General features: G+C 39.0%; 1 protein-coding gene across 1 annotated transcript in view; it reads right to left on the reverse strand.

Annotated features, from left to right (window-relative positions):
- Positions 1-5,328: 5,328 nt before the first annotated feature.
- The window catches only part of LOC145407521 (rhodopsin, G0-coupled-like), a 58,581-nt gene continuing 46,024 nt past the window's right edge, over positions 5,329-17,885 (reverse strand). The window contains exon 11 of the mRNA XM_080278445.1: positions 5,329-5,652. Within this exon, the coding sequence (XP_080134571.1) occupies positions 5,329-5,652 (324 nt within the window). The remainder of the gene's footprint in view (positions 5,653-17,885) is intronic.

Below are 17,885 nucleotides of genomic sequence, written 5' to 3' on the forward strand. Positions count from 1 at the left end.
GTCGCGGTGAGAGAGAGGCAGGAAGTGGGGAGGATGCAGCGGCGCTCTATCGGACGTCGGAGGAATGACGAACCAAAACAATGCTCTCACGCGGCACGCGAGGCAAGTTCAAATTACGGACAGCAAAAAATCGATTTTTTTCCCCAATTTTTTTGGATTTTCGGACCATTTTGGGAATGTTTGATCCCAGGACGATAAGGTCCGGGTAGTGGGGATGTTCGGTTATTGGGCGTCCGGATATTAGAGTGATTACTGTAATTGTATAATGGATAATGTAGTAATAAGGGATATTTTGCCTAGAAAAAAATGTAAATATTGGCCAGTATAATAAGTAATATTGTAATAAGAGAATCTGCGGCACTTGTGTAATTCTGTGATGCGACAGTGACGCAATATAGTAATAAGTGCAGTGTAAATATAATGTATATTGCCCAGATTATATGTAAAATAATATTAGAAATTAGAAATAATGAAAAGATTGCCTGAAACGTCAGTGAGCGGGTGACGCCGCAGTGAAGTGAGGCGCAGCCGCAGTGAAGTGCGGGCGCAGCCGCAGTGAAGTTCCTTTTACCTACCTCAGTGAACACAGAGTGGGTGTTTATCGTATGTGCAGTGTTCATATATATTACTATTATCAGAGAGTGGTTGGCATTTGGTACTGATGTGTGGGGCGTAAAATAGTGATTTTACACCCCTCACTTCTAACGGCTCTGCCTGTCCTGTGAAAGTCAACAAAGTCATGAAACCTACATCAATGGAAAGCTGAAGGTTAGTACTTTCTAACGGTACCTTATTTTTTTCTCTAGCTTTATTCTGTGCAGAGTTATTAAGGTTTAAAGGTTTGTTTACATTTGGCTGAAACCCCCGCGGGAGAGGACAGTCAGACCAAAACAATACCCGCGGTTAAAGGGTTAATACCCAAACTATGAAATTATCATGGTGCTCTCATAGTTATCCAGAAAACAGGTGGGTGCTAATCAGCTTAAAAAGGTTGGGAACCCCTGGATTAGATGGATGTTCAGTGCATCCGTGAGTGTGAGGACTAGGGGGTGAGGTTTAAGACTAATGAGTGGGGAAGTACAATGGGACTGAAGTGTATTGGCATTGTGATGAAGAGAGGTAGATTGGATGGTTTGGGGATGTGGAGAGGATGAGGGATGATAATTGGGTGTAGAAAGTGAAAAATGTTAACATTAAGGGTAGTGTTGCGAGAGGGAGTCTGAAAAAGACTGGGGATGAGGTCACTGAGTGTTACCTCAGGGATAAGGGACTGAACAGGGAAGCCGCCAGATCGAGCAGCACAGACAGCTGCCATTAGTTGACCAAGGCCAACACATACAAGCATGTTGGAGCCTTCAATAACTGAACAATAAGGACTTCAATTAAGAAAAACTGAAGAAAACTGCAAAATAAGGCAAACCCAAGTCTCTTTCAAGAGTGCTAAGGGAAAAAAAAATAAAGGATTAAAAACAAAATTTATATCACTGCCGCAGTACCCTGGAAACTTTAATATTTTTCTAAAGTGAGGAGAACTTCATAATAATGTTGTTCCATGCCTCCCGAAAGGTAAAGAAAAAAAAAGGTATAAAAATCGCTTGTAATTCATTTATATTTATTTGCATCTATGGCTTTCTGTTTTTGTAATTGTGCAATATCTGGCTTTACTTCACATTAAAATATGTTTGTCCCATGATCATAATGTACTGATTGAGTTTTACTTGAAAATCGTCCCCTCAATCCCTAACTACTGAGGCTGGCAGGTCAAAACCTATGAAACTAGTTATTTGCAAACCATCTGATGGTCAAGTTTTTCAAAACATACCAAACCATATAATTTCATGTCTATAATCCAGTGTTATGGTTTTCTAACAATTTAAGTGCTGTATATATAGATATAAGTCTATCTTACCTGTAACACCTCAATCCAAAAACATTTTTCATGCTACCTCCAGACAATTCTAAATTCTCAAAAAGCCAAACATAATGTTAAACAACCGTCCTAAACTTCCTCACAACTTGATATCACTCACAAGGGTGGACAATGTTGTCTGACCGTAGCACGAATACAACTAGTAAAATTTAATACATCAGACCGAACCGACGACCAAGTGACGCTACCATTTTCGACGCCATTACCAGCGAAAGGAATATAACCTGTTTTCACTTAAAATTCCTTTTTAAAAACTTTATTGGGTGTGTTCTAACTGATCTCGAGTCTTTAATCACTCAGCATATTCTGCCTACTTCACGTAAAATATGACATGAAAGAAAACAGAAGAAACAAATAAAGACCACTCACCTGCGACAAAGCGTCGCCCTCCTCCACTTTTCCGTTCCAGTATTGACTCAAACCTCATGTAGGACAAATAAAAGTAAAGCAGTCACCGTAAAAAGCCAAAATAATACTTTACGGAATACGTAAATAGTTTACAATAAGAGATTATTTTCTGGTTACTAAGTCTAAGAGAAATAACAATAATCAAGGCAAGAATCCTTTTTATGCAGAGTTTACTAAGACCATTTTGAGTTTTGGTGCCCGAGATTCGTATTACCAAAGTTAACCATTTTTCTACTCGATGTGGTATCCTACTTGAGGTCAATTTTAGCATCTAGATGAAAGAGATGTAGGTTTTTTCTATAACAATATGAATCTCTACCAGTCATTTTCGTGACTGCAAGTCATTTTATGCCTATTTTCTGTGGAGTACTGTATTTAGCATCAATCGACTGTTTTTTGCCCTACTTACATTTAGCAATTATATTAAGTTTTAGGTGTTTGATATCTTTCTATATTCTTTAAATTTCTACATATTTATCGGTAATCCGTGGATTATATCATGTTTCTTTGCGATGTGCTAGAGAGTTTTGCTATTCAATATTCTAGCGGAGTTTGAGGAGAGGTCGGTCTAGCAGCATTGGTAACACTCCTTCCGCTGCCATTTAAAGATGGGCGGGTCAACATCATAAACTAGGTATATCGTTAACTAATCTTCTATATTATGGTTCTTGGGAGGTATGTGGCTTGAATACTTATACATAAATGTTTCCACATGCGCCTTGGATTTAATTTCATGCAAAAATTCGTAGACAGATTAGATTTTCTTGCTGTAAAGAGGACTGTTTACGGTCACTTGACAGAGAAAGCCGGTAGCCCTTTAGATACATTTAGCCAGTGATCTTCCATATTTGGGTGTCATGAATGAATTGTGCAATCTTTAGTAACATAAAGGATATTTCCACATGATCTGGGTGTCGAAAATGGATTTACAAATGAAAAAACCCTGTTCTAAACTTAGTTTGTTAATGGGAACTCATGCAGATTGTCTCTATATTATTTTGTTAGTTTCTTTATCTTGTAATATAATTAAACATACAGAACCTATCTCATCTGTGAATGCCGTGCACAGTAGGAATATGATTTGAAAATTTAATTGCCACAGAATATCCTGATCTAACCTTACCTCATTTAATTAATGGAGGTTAGCCTAACCTAACCATATATAATGGTCATTAGAAAATATAGGCTCCATTATCATCAGGATTTTTTTTACATGTCTGGAAAATCATCAGGAAAACGATGTTAACAAGAAATAGTCAGAAAATACAATTAAAAATCAGAAAAGGACACTTAATCCCCAATTGAACAAAACCAGTTTAGCATGCAAAATCCTTTTTAATATTCTGTCTGTCTATCTATCTGTCTGTCTACTGTTACTGCCAACTAGAGCAACCATATATAGTAATTCCTAGTTAGTAGTTTTTTTTTTTTTTTTTTTTTATAAGGTCACTTTGGTTATTCAGCTGGAAATTTTAGAAAACTTGCTTTTCAAAGACCCATTCCAATCCATCAAGTTGATTTGCCACATTCTCTGATTCTTCAGTACCAACTGTATGAAAGAAGTTTGTGATATTTTGAAAATGTCCTAGCTTTACAATGAGGACTGCATGTATTGTACAATGTATATCTTTTTGAATATGTGTTTTCCTTCCTCTTTAAACCCAGCCTCACTGTGTATATGTGTTTTCCATGCTGTTTGAACCAAGCTTCACTGTGAATATGTGTTTTTGTTGCTCTTTGAACCCTACTGCAGTGTGTGTGTGTGTTTTTTTCTTGCTTTTTGAACCCATTCTTACTCTGTGTGTGTGTGTGTGTGTGTGTGTGTGTGGGTGTGTGTGTTGCTTTTTGAACCCTAACGCAAGGTGTATGTGTTTTTCTTGCTCTTTGAACCCATCCTCACTGTGAATGTGTGTTCTTGTTGCCCACTGAACCCTACCACAGTGTACAGTATGTGTTTCTCTTGCTCCTTGAACCCCACCTTACTGTATTCATAGGTGGGAAATGAGCTGATGACACTGGTTTACATACATATACAGTATTCATCTTGCAGAGCAGTTTTCTTGCTATCATGGATCAAGGTGTCTTCATGCACGACTTTTTGTTTCAGGTGCCTGGTGGTCTGTTAGTCAAAATGCCTCAGTTCAGGTGATGGCCTTGCATACATTCAATTCCCAAGAGGTGCCTGGAGGTTTTTGATCAAGTGGTGCCACCCGAGGAAGAACGGACTAAAGGAACCATGGTATGGAATTGGAGCTGGATAGTCAGACAGTCCTTGGTGTGTGTGTGTGTGTGTGTGTGTGTGTGTGTGCATGCATGTGTGTGTGTGTGTGTGTTCAATCCCCACTAATTTACTGAAAAAGAAAATGACAGTTTAAGTTCCGTTGGTATTAATGTCCCCAAAAGTTCACAGACAATCCTTGCCAGGATTATGCTCTGCCCTCCACACTTCTCAGTCCTCCCTGAATGACAGAGTACCCTTCCTTCTCACACTCTTTTATGTGCTTCATATTATCACCTGGTTGTCAGAAACCAGAGCCGAGTGCTTGTTGCCAAAAAGACTCATCCTTCAGTGTGCCACTATCATTCTAACATAAGCAGTGAGGACCCCATCTCTTTCTTAAAATTAGCTCTCCAGAGCCTAACACATACTGATGTTGTAATGATAAGCAGATGGCACATGATGGCGAGTCATGTGTACTATGAGATTACCCACACATCAGTCAGCCTTTTACAACCCAGTGAGGAGCATAAGGACCTGGGGCTTAGTGGACTGTAGGAAGAACTACCCTTTTGTAGTCCTCCAATGTCCTGTTAGGGGATATGGATGGGACTGAGAAATGTTAATATAAGCATCTTTTCCCCTCAATCCTATTGTTGCCACCACATGAAGGTGTCCCTGTCCAGCACTAATACAGTGGGGGTTAATTAAGATCAGTATTGAACTCCTCCACAAAGAAAGGGTTAAATCACCAACATACCTGAGATATCTCCTAAAAACTTGTCATATTTTTAGAGGCCACCTGTGCTACTCGTGTTGCTTTCCCTGCTACTGCTGTGATTGGAGGTGGTGGTTCTGCTGCTAGGACTGTTGCTGTCACTGCTGCTGCTGCCCCTGCTGTTGGCTGGTGATGCTGTTGCTGGTGGGGTTGGTTGGTGATGCTCCTGTCACTGGTGTTGGTTGGTGATGCTCCTGCCACTGGTGTTGGTTGGTGATGCTCCTGCCACTGGTGTTGGTTGGTGATGCTCCTGCCACTGGTGTTGGTTGGTGATGCTCCTGCCACTAGGGTTGGTTGGTGATGCTGCTGCTGCTGGGCCTGTGACACTGGACTTCAGTTGCTGCAGCTACTACTACCGGTACAGCTACTACCAACCTCCTGAAATATGTGAGTTGCACATTATTTGGTTTGTCCACCTTGACTTGGCAGAGATTTTTGTTCTTTGGCAGCCTAAGTCTCGTAACTCAGAAGCAGAGTAAGACAAGAATAGCAATACTATGGCTCTGCATCCTTTCTAAATCATTTTTAAGCCAAGTTGATGTGGACAGAGTATGTTTACAGTTGCTCCCCCACTTAGGATTTTTTAAAGAATTACACACCCCATCCTTGGGTGGGAAAAGAAGTTAGGGCTTATGATAATGATGATGCCTGATGATGATGATGATAATTGTGATCAGCGGCAGTGCTAGGCTCCATAACTAGATCATTCCACCACTGGGGTATACAAGTCCAGCTACTTCATCTAGGTACTCATTTTACTTGGTAATGGACAACAGTGATGATGATGCAGAGCCAGGAATCAGTCCTTGGTACCATCAGGTTGACAGCTTCTAAGCAGCTAGTCACAAGGCCTAATAAAATCTCAAGCTAGTAAATCTTTAATCTTGTCAACAGCAAAGATTCATAGCTCAAATGATTGTAAGTGGGAGAGCAACTGTCTTTATTCCATCTAACACCAGATTTTTTTTTTTAACTGAGAGTGATTCTTGGGGGTCTAAGGATGATCATGATCTTTAGTTTACATCCTATGTAGTTATTTATATTAGTCTGGAGTATAGAAGTATTTCATGACTAGCATTAATCTGTTTGATAAACTATAACTATTGTTGAGATGGTAATTTTATGCCAAGTTAGAGTAATGAAAGTGTTCTAAGCAAATTCCCAAGGTATACCAGTAGCAGGTAGCTTTGAAACCTTTCCATTGCACATCTTCATTATTAGCATGTCTCCTTGCTAAAGGACTGCATCAGCTCAACGTTACTGAAAGTTGATAGACAGATAGATAGACAAGTACACAGATAGATAGATATATATTACACAGATACACCTAGATGGTAGATAGACAAGTACACAGATAGATAAACAGTACAGATACACATAGGTAGTAGATAGATTGCTATAGGCTAAGTGTTGGCTAGATAAATTGCTAGAATTTTGAGGTAGAAAAGTTCCCCATGTTATTTTTTAAGCCTTTTACCACAAGTACAGTATTTCTCTCAGTTGAACAATATCTGATGTTAGTTCAGTGAAGGTGGCTTGTCTTCTTTGTGGCTGTGGTGATTTCCTAACATGATTTCTTAACAAGCCTCCTATGCCACATAAAAGACACCCCAGTGAATCATGCATGTGATTATTGACATTATTATTATTATTATTATTATTATTATTGTTGTTGTTGTTGTTGTTTGTGCTGTATTTGCAAGATGTGCAGTGGACAGATTTTTATAGCCTGTGGTTTGCCCAATTATTTCAGTCCAAACGCTTATGATTAGCACACTGTACTGGCATGTAATGTAAGCTTCCAAATCAGATCAGTTTTCCAGACACCTCCACTTACCAATATACTTTTTCCAGCAAATTTCCCTTCAGCGTTATCTGTGCTTGAGATTATTCCCTGAACTTTTGGAGGTACAGTACTTCCTGTGTTTTCTGTTTTAATCACCCACACCATTAAACCCAGCGATGTTGACAATTCTCTTTGTATACAAACCTTGGCCCTGTCAATTCCCCCTTGTCTGTAGTTAACTTTATTGTTCCATCAAAATGTGTCCAGCAGGAAAAGTGATTACGATATTCTTTTCAAACAGAAATTGGATGTACTTTTTAAAATGTGCTAAAAGTTTGAGTAAGGTTAGTAACAAGTGTGGTAGAGTATAGTTGGCATACTTCTGCACATGCTTGCAGTACATCACAAACAGATGCAGTAAGTCCTGGTTATATGCCACAGATGCTCAAAATACAGGGTGGTTCATATCTAACATGTCTGATAACATGTGTTTTGTCCTTTTTTTTCTTACCATACCTTACCCCATCCTTAGGTGGGAAGAAGAGGTTAGGATGATGATAATCATTATGATGATGATTATGATTGATTACAATGATGAGTATAATATAATGGCTGATGTTGATTATTATAATGATTATGATGATGATGATGATTGATGTGGTGAACAGCTCAGTCAGCAGTACCAATGTCTACTGTGCATCATTTTGTGTTTCACATAACCCTTCTTGTTTGTTTGTTTGCAGCCACTGTTTCCCATTATTTTTTATAATGTAATCAAATATCTCCTCTTGCATTTGCTACCAGTAATTGCCTAAAGTCCACTCATTTTAAGTAAACTGAAATTTTTCCCCTCCTCTGACTTCTATCTACCTAATGCCAAACACCTCAATCTCATATGGGGTGGCCACAGACAGATTAACTCCACATCACTGTCTTCTGCCATTAGACTTCTTTCTCTCCAAGTCACACTTCCCTCCCTTGTATCTCCCCACTCCATTCTTCCTCCTCTCCCCCGCCACCTCACTCACATACATTCCTCTGGTCAGTCTTTCATTCTGTATTCTCTCTACATAGCCAAACCATCTCAAAGTATTTCTCCTAACAGTACCATAATGCTTCTTTACTTCCTCATTTGTCTTTCTGTCTGTTCATAAAACTCCACACAATCCTCTCACTCTTGATTTGTGTCCTTCCAACAGGATTCAAGCTTCACTTCCATGCTCGGTTCCCTATTCCTTATCACAGCTTTCAATGATCCAGCGGCCTTTCTACCCTGCTGTACCTTTTCAAGCACTTCCTTCCATCCTTACTAATCACACAACTTAAGTACTATGGATACACTCTCGTTCTCGATTTCCTCACGGTCTTGTCTCACAGCGTATGTTGTGGGGTTTTTTCCCTCAAGACCATAGTTTTACTCTTCTCTACATTCTCTTTTAGATTCCATTTCCTACATACAGCCCCAAACTCATTCACCAAGCCTTGCAGGTCACATTCATCCTCAGTTAATACAGTATCATTAGCAAGCAACAGTTCAGAAAGTTTTCACACCTTTCCCTCTCTCATTAGGCACTCAATATATACACTTCCCTACTTCTTATCTCCATTATATCTCTATCCATATACAGATTGAACAACCACAGAGACATGACACACACAAACATGACATGAGGAGACATGACACACAAAAACATGACATAAAAACATAAGAGAAGGAGATATCTCACACACACTCACACACGGAGACATGAGATTTTTGTCTTTATGCAGAATTACCTTCCATACCACACTGGCAGAATAAGATAGCACTGTGGCCCAACACCCTTTCCATAACACTTCTTTATGACGAGCACCATATTACAGTCTTCTTCCAAGTAGCATTTACAAAGAAGAGATGGTAATTTAATACCCTTACCTTAACCTGAGCATAGTTAAATACCCAGTAGTTATTTCTGAAAGTCGTCAAAATACCTGTTTCCCCTATATTAGCAGACTGAGCTGACAACACACAATATATATATGGGCAGCCCTGTATTATGGTTCAGCAAATTGTGGGCTGCTGTTGCTGTGGTCCTGTATTCCTCTGTAGTAGTGTTGTAACCAAACCACTTCTCTGAACCAATATAGCATCAGTTTTAGCATTCTTATAGTATTGTACAGCTCCTGAAACAGTGACAGTTGTTTGTGTAGCTTATGTAATGTGTGTGCTGATCATGTAGCTTCTTGAATGAGATGTTGCTAAATGAGCTGTGAAATTTTGTGAAGGATATAATGCTTGTCATTTTCCAAAGTAGACTGCTGGTAGTAAGATTGACACACACGTCTGAAAAAGATTACTAGAGGATAATCTGTGTTGTATGAAAAATTTTTGGAGCTTAACTCTACGGAAAGGTCATCTATCTATCTATCTATTGCCAGACGCCTCAATCCCGTTTGGGGTGGCCACAAACAAATCGCCTCCAAGTCGCCCTGTCCCCCGCCATTTCACTACCCTGCTCCCAACTCACACCCCCCTCTCTCATATACCTCTCCACCCCATCCCTCCATCTCATCCTCGGTCTCCCCCTCCCTCTTCCACCCTCCACCTCACTCACATACACTCTCTTCGTCAGTCTTTCACCCTCCATCCTCTCCACATGGCCAAACCACCTCAGTGTGTTCCTCACAACGCTTCCTATCACATCCACATCAACACCACAACGCTCCTTTATATCCTCATTCGTCAGCCTGTCTCTCCACGTGACTCCACAAGCTCCTCTTAAATAACTCATTTCCACTGCTCTCACTCTTGACTTGTGTCCTTCCAACAACGTCCAAGCTTCACTTCCGTACGTTAGAGTTGGTATCACAATACTGTCATGTAGTAACTTTTTTACTTCCATGCTCACTTCCCTGTTTCTTATCACTGCTTTCAAGGAACCAGCAACCTTTCTTCCCTGCTGTACCCTTTCAAGCAGTTCACCCTCCAAACCTCCATCCTTACTCATCACACTACCCAAATACTTAAACGTACTCACATTTTCCAATTCCTCACCATCCAACCTCGCTATACATTCACTGACTTCACCTCTCTCAAAGACCATCACTTTACTCTTCCCTACATTCACCTTTAGGTTCCGTTTCTTACACACTCTCTCAAACTCATCCACCAAGCCTTGCAGCTCCCCTTCATCTTCACTCAACAACACAGTATCATCTGCAAACAACAGTACAGGGAGTTTCCAAACACTATCCTCTCTCACCAGGGCCACTCCAACATCCACTACCCTACCTTGTACCTCTTTTATTACCCCATCCATGTACAGATTGAACAACCATGGAGACATGACACATCCCTGTTTCAAACCAACTTTCAAAGAGAAAAATTCACTTAGTTCACCATCCACACGCACTGCAGCCTTAGCACCATCATACATACTCTTCACAGCATTCAGCAACTTCCCATCTACTCCATATATTCTTAACACTTTCCACAATCCTTGTCTATCCACCCTGTCATATGCTTTCTCCAAATCCATGAAAGCCGCATACAACTTCTTTCCCTTCTCTAGAAACTTTTCCACTAAAGATCTAAGAATGAATATCTGATCTACACAACCTCTTCCCTTCCTAAAGCCTCCCTGTTCTTCTCCAACTAATTTCTCTGTTCTTTCTCTAACTCTGTCTATAAGTATCCTACCATATTGCCTCTTTTTTTTTTTTTTTTTTTTTTTTTTTTTTTTTTTTTTTTTTTTTTTTTTTTTTTTTGCCTTTTTTTTTTTTTTTTTTTCATTAAATTACATTATTTAGTTTCTCTAGCATTGACTGTGATTCTTAGTAGTTGAAATGAGTCTGGGACCACCACAACAGCATGTATTATCAGCCCAAAGATCATAAAAAAATGTGGCAGATAAAAGGACTTCTGGAAAGCCATAGTGCTTTATTACCTAACAATAACAATAGGTGTTTTGCATATATTATCCCACCTGAAATGTTGATTTTTTTGTGTTATATTTTTATTACTATTTTCCTGTATTGATATGTTCTTTTTTGCATTTTTATTATTGCCATTTCATAGTCATGTACTGCATGGTCTGCCACAGGAAGAAATATGCTGAAAAATGTGCACTTATAGTCCTTGTTAGGAAGATTTTAATTGGCAACAGGCCATCTTTGAAATTGTCTTCCTCAGTCTGTATTTCCCTCCACCTGTGACCTCAAGTCTTTTGAACGCAATGTGTGCAGGAATCTCAAAATGAATGGATCTTGAATTAGTCTCTCGTGTTTATTATTTCTTAAAGCCTTCTGTTTGTTCTCAGCATTAAAGAAGCAAAAATATTGGCCTGAATAGCACTGAAAAATTAAAATTAAAAACTACTGTGCATCCTTAGTTAACTCTTAATAAGCATCTTGAGTTGTTTCCCTTCATGTATATCCAAGAATAACCACCATTCTGAGTTGATTCCCTTCATTAAACATCCCGATTTGATTCCCTTCATTTATGTCAGAGATTAATGAGCTAAGATTTTTCCTTTCATATATAGTATACGAACATTTGTCGTTAATACGGTTAATTTTTTTTTTTTTTTTTTTTTTTTTTTTTTTTTTTTTTCTGTGGCCAACTGTATGTTTATATATTGATGTGGGTATGTTTTTTGTTGCTTTTTTATTTCTCTTGACTTATTCTGTAGTCAGTTTGTTTTCACCTGACAGAGATTCATTACCTCTTAGCTTGGTTGATGGCCAAGTGCAGTTAGACTAGAGAGTTAATTGGACTAGTAACAAGGGCGGCTCATCCTTACCTCATCACAAAGGCCTTTTGAATTATATACACCCATGATTTAGTACTGAAGTTATAAAAGTTGCCTGGTTTTGTCACATGAAAACAACGTGACTATAGTTATTTATGTGTTGAAATGTAATATGTTATTTTTACTTTCAATTCTTATTCGTAATATTTTTGGAAAATGTTCTTTGTAATTGTCATCTTCAGATGTTTGAAGTTTTACGTAAAGATTCTGAGGTGCTGCAATGGACTAACTATTTTGAGATACTGTTTCAGATCACACAGTCATTTGCCATATTTTCTTAAGCATGTGCAAGAACTATTTTGCCTGTTAGGTCCCTATCATCTATGAACCCATTGTAGCTCAGAAATCAGCAATATTATTTGAGCAGATTATTTTCTGCAGTATGCAATATTAGGTTAGGTAGAGCATGTTGTATAAAGTTGTAAGCTCTCTGACATCACAGCCAATTGCTTATTAGTTTGAGTAATATATCCATTGCTGTTCGTTGGGTATGCTGTTGATATTTCTCACACTTTGATGCTTTCTGTGTGTGTGGATCCATTTAGTTCATGATGGTAGTGATTTTAATGTTTATTAGGTGTATTCAAGATTGTTAAGGCTATTCATAGGCTATGCTGTTGATGTTTCTCCTACTTTGTTGCATTTTCTTTGTCTGGATCTTTTTGCGTGTTTGTGATAGTGTTGGTGTCTGTCAGAATAAGTTGTGGTGGTTTGTGATTTGAGAAGGGGGGGAGGGTTAAGTATGTAAATGACTGTGGTTTAATATCAGTGTTGGAGTGAGCAAGGATGTGTACTGTATCCATAGTTTGTGTGTGTGCATTCATATGTGTGTGCGTTCACATGCTGAAGATTTTGGGATTTGAATGGTGAATGAATATGAACCATTTCAGTGGGCTTGCAGTTGGCTAGTTTCTCCCTCTGTTGGGTTCTCTCTTTAATTTATGAACCCTGTACATTTCATCAATATATAAAAAGGAAAACTGATAAGGTGGTGGTGATGATTGCTTAAAAAATAAAATGGTACAATGATGACTGAAAAACTAATTGGTTACAGTGATGATAATTTAGTCCACTTCACTGGGCATAGTACTGATAGTTCTTCCACATAAATACCTGCCCATTCTTAGCTCCTGCCTGAATGGTTCTTGCTGGAAATAAAATTGAGAGAGAGAGAGAGAGGGGGAGAGTGTGGAAGTGAGACCCTGGAGCCCTAGTGCAAAAAATTATTACAGGCCTCTGACTATCACCTATACTGACAGTTTCTCCCCTCACCTTCCCTTCAAGCAGAAAAATTAATTCTTACAGTAGATTTTATTCCTTTGTCAACAGAAGAAAAACCTATTAGTTCAAGATCATGCAGCTTTGAAGAATATTTGTTACATATGAGTAAATCTTGGTTTGGTTTGTGGGCTGCTTTTGAGATCAGGCTCCTGTGTTTTGGCACATCCCCCTCTCCCAGGCCCTGGATAAAATAGTTGTACATTGGTTGATGGTGGTAGCTGCAACTCCCGGCTCATCTATACATAAACTCAGATGACTGACTGCAGAAATCCTGGTAGCCCCTAAGATAAATGTTGAAGGATTGTTGTGATAAGTGTGGTGCATGTGGTGAGTGTGGTGTGGTGTGGGTGGAGGCATTACACTGTAGCACATGGTGAGTGCTTTGTGATGTGGGAGGAGGCATTGCACTGTGGTACATGTGTTGAGTGTGTTGTGATAGTGTCGTGTGGTAGTATGGTTCATGTGGTGAGTGTGTTGTGGTGTGGGAGGAGGCATAACACTGTGGTACATGTGGTGAGTATATTGTGGTAGTGTCGTGTGACACTGTGGTACATCTGATGAGTGTGGTGTGGTGTGGGAGGTTGCATTACACTGTGGGCATACAGTATTGTTTGTGAGTTGTATTTTGTGTTGACACTGAAGCAGAGAAAGATGATGATTGTGCTGGAGTCTGGTTACACTCATTTAAGTCTAACTTGGCACAAATTTTCATGTTTATGCAGGTTTTTTGACAGTGCTTAGAGGCAGAAATAGGAAATATTACAGACTACATTTTTCCCATTCCATTTCTTCTTGGCAAGCATCATACTGTATTCTTACAGCTCAGCATTCATGAGAGAGCATAAGGTATTTTTAGACCAAGTCAGAGTACATGAGAGAGAGAGCATAAGTGTATTCATGTTTCTCTGGGTAGGGTTGTTTCTGAAGAGTGGATGTCTGGTGATGGTTTTTGAAGGATCCTGTATAGCTGGAGATTTTTGATAGCTTTAGTAGCCATGTACATCTAAGTAGTGGCTATGTACAGTCTGAAATAGTAAAAATAAAATTTAAAAAGTGGATGACGACTACATTCAGTGATGGAATGCAGATAGTGCGGATGGTCAGAGCCGATGGCCTGTACTGTGAAATTCCAAGTGTTTTTCACAGCACAGTTCCTTCAGAATGGGAGTCATTTAGTTAGTGGGGAAAAAAAAGTGTGAGGGGTTGTGTTGGTAGAGGAGGAAGAGAAGTGTAGTGTTGGGTAGAGGAGGAGGAGGGATGTTGTTGAGGCAGTGCATGTAGTGTTGTATGTTTTGTATGGATATAGTGGCTAGGTAGAATATTTATGGGAATATATATTTATAGGAAAAATAAAGTAAAAAAACAGGACATAATTAAACACTAACCTAGTTCACTTCACCTTCAATTTGGATGGAGGTTGTCTTTTAATTAATTTGGGCAATTGGTCAAGTGAGAGCCCTAGTACAACTTCCTTGGTGGTTTTGATGGTTTTAAAGGCCATAATGCATTGATTTTACTCTGATAAAGTGTTGTCAGACTGGAGAGTCAGTTTAACTAGTAACCATGGAGACTCATTCATGTCATATAACTAAGTTTGACTAAGTTTCATGGGACTGGTCCAGTTCAGTTAGATAAAAGTGAACTAAGTTATTGTGAAGAGGTACATACTGTAGTGAGGCTGGGGGAGGAGGCAACATCATAAGTCTGTGTAAAGGTCTTGTTGGGATGTGGTGGTTGTTTACAATGCTTACATGTTCGTGTTTGTCGTGATTGAGAGTCCTTTGTCCTGTGTCTGTATGTTTAGCCACAAGGGATCTTTGGCATTGAGAACACCAGCTGGTATTGCATTGGTGTTGGTGTGGAATGGCAAAGTCATGGAGCTGATAACTACAAAGTGCTTATGTAGAGAACAATGTGAGATACTCAGGATTCCAGAGGCATAAGAGTGCATGAGCATCTGGCTCTTTTCATTGGACATGGCCTGGTTATATCAGTGCCATCACATGAAGGTGTCCCCCCAGCACCACATCTGTTTAGCAATTGGGTGTGGAAGGTGGGAAATGTGAATGTAGATGGTAGGGTTGAGAGAGGCAGACTCCAACAAGATCTGGGATGAGGTCATAATATGTGACCTCAGGGATAAGGAATTGAATAGGGACGCTGTCAGAGATCAAGCATCCTCTAGGTATCCAAGGCCAACGCAAGCATGTTGGAGCCTTTATAAACGACCTGATCCAAACGTTACGAAAATACCAAACAGCTTCTACTGGCCCGTCATATTTTATGAATTTAAAGTATTGCAGCACCTCAGTATATACATATATGCATAGGATTTAAATATAATTAAATACATCATATGAGATCTAAAGGCACATTTTCCACACAATAACAAACTGAATATGCGTAAATTGGGAGTTTGGTTTGTGTATAATGCCAGCAAAAGGTAATTCCTCATTTAATAATTGATATATATTCCTGTAAATTGCTGATAGGTGTACATTGCTTGAAGTTTGGGTTAGGTCAGAGGAAGAGGGAATTTTTTTCAAGCATTTAAAGGTCATATTCAAGACAGCAAGTAAGTAACAAGACATTTATTAATGCTAAATTGAAATAACTGATATTTGTAGATGACTTAACCTCGATCTTTCACAGCATACATTTGATATTAGTGAAGAAGTTTGTGAAAAGTGTTTATTTTGCCTGACAAATTCAGAGAGAAACTGTGCTCAGTGAAAGTATCTTAAATGAGGAATTACTGATAGGGGTTTCACAGTCAGTTTTCATTATTTTTATTATTATTATTAATAATATTAATATTATTATTATTATTTTACTCTAACCAGCAATTTCTGAAGCTTAAAGTAATGATACCTCTTGTCGGCATTATACGACAAATGAAAATTTGAGTGTTATTTTCCATGTGTTTTGGTACTTCCTAAGTTATTTATTATATTAGGCACCTTCCCTCTTTCCACTCCCTGTTCCTCTTCTCCTCCTCCTCCTCCTCCTCATCTCTTTCTTCCCCTTCCTCTTCATTTCTTTTTCGTTCCTCCTCCTCCTCTACACTTTACCAGGCAGCCAACCTTCCTACCACCACCTCATCACCACCCTGCAACCATCCTTACCACTACAACCCTGCAACCAACCCTACCATCACCGTTGCCCTGCAACCCATCCTACCACTATCACCACCCTTTAACCCAGCCTACCACCACCACCACCCTGCAACCCACCCTACCACCACCCCCACTTCCCTGGAACCCACCCACCAGACATGGGGTAATAGTAGTATGTAGTAGTAATAGACTATTACAAGCTTTTCAGAGTAATTATTAAAAATCATGGCTGTAATCGTAATAGTAATAGAAGGCGAAGTTATAGATAATGATATAGTCTATCTATCTATGTACTGCCAGATGCCATAATCCCGTAAGGGGTGGCCATTTGACTTTGAGTTATATGTTTTACAGGGAGGGGCACTAACCCTCCACCAACCCAATTGCTGACACGTAGGGAGCACGTATGGTTTTGTTATATGGTTACCACCCAGCATTGTAAATGGTTTTTTGGCTGACAGGAAACCATTTGGCTTGTCACTCAAGGTAAAGCCACCTTTAAAGGAAAGAAAAGCAATAAGATGTGACAGGAAAGATTTCCTATAACAGACACATTTAGTCTTCATGTGTCAACAGAAAAAATTATATATGCAATGTCAGCCTATTGATAATGAGTTAAGACAGTGCTATCTGGCAACAGCATCTGCCACAATATAAATAAGACAGTGCTATCTGGTAACTGTATCTCCCACAAGAAATGATGGAGATATACTTGTGCATTATGTGGGACAGCCTCCCAGCAATACTAAAAATGATAACCATTTTCAATTTAAATAACTATCGTTATTGCAAATAATATATTAATAGTAATAGATGACCAAGTATTAGTGCATTATCACTAATATAACAGATAACCACTAAAGTAATAGTAATATAATAGAGAATAATTGAATGTAATAGTAACAGAAACCGAGTAATAGAGGCCATGTCTGCCACCTACTATGGGCCAGAATGATCTGAAAAGTGGGATTTATTTGAGTATTTGATTTCATGTAAACGCGGAGGTTTAACTGCAGATAGTCTTTAAAATGTTTGTAGTATTCGAATGTAATCAGTTATCCACGATGAGTCAGCTCCCATGTCGACAAATTACACATAAAATTGTACTACCATAGTGCACTCATCTGTGTTGTTAAGAACAGCATAAAATTTAACTACCATAGCGCACTCATCTGTGTTGTTAAGAACAGAATATGCAACTCTTAGTTTCTCGATAATCTCTGCCTTATTTCAGAGCACAATACACAAATCCGTGGCGTCACAAGACAGACTGTATCATGAAGATATGCTTGGGAAAAAATTGACTGATTATGCTCGTCTGGGAATGATGTACAGAGTGATTAGTAACACGATGTTGGAAGCTACACAGGTAGGATGAAACCAAGAAATTATAAAGAAATTTAAGAAACCTGCAGCTCTTTATGCACTGATTTTGGTCTCATAGTTTAGACTAATGCTTCAGTTACCTGTTACCACTTGCTGGTGGTGGTGCTGCTGCTGTGCATACTTGCGCTCGTTAGAATAAACGAGCTTTAATTGGATGGGTGTTCTTTACAGCGCCACCTATATAAACCAACT

Source organism: Coenobita brevimanus, chromosome 73 (assembly GCF_032717465.1).
Source record: "Coenobita brevimanus isolate Jiangsu-jjx chromosome 73, ASM3271746v2, whole genome shotgun sequence".
Taxonomy (NCBI): Eukaryota; Metazoa; Arthropoda; class Malacostraca; order Decapoda; family Coenobitidae; genus Coenobita; species Coenobita brevimanus.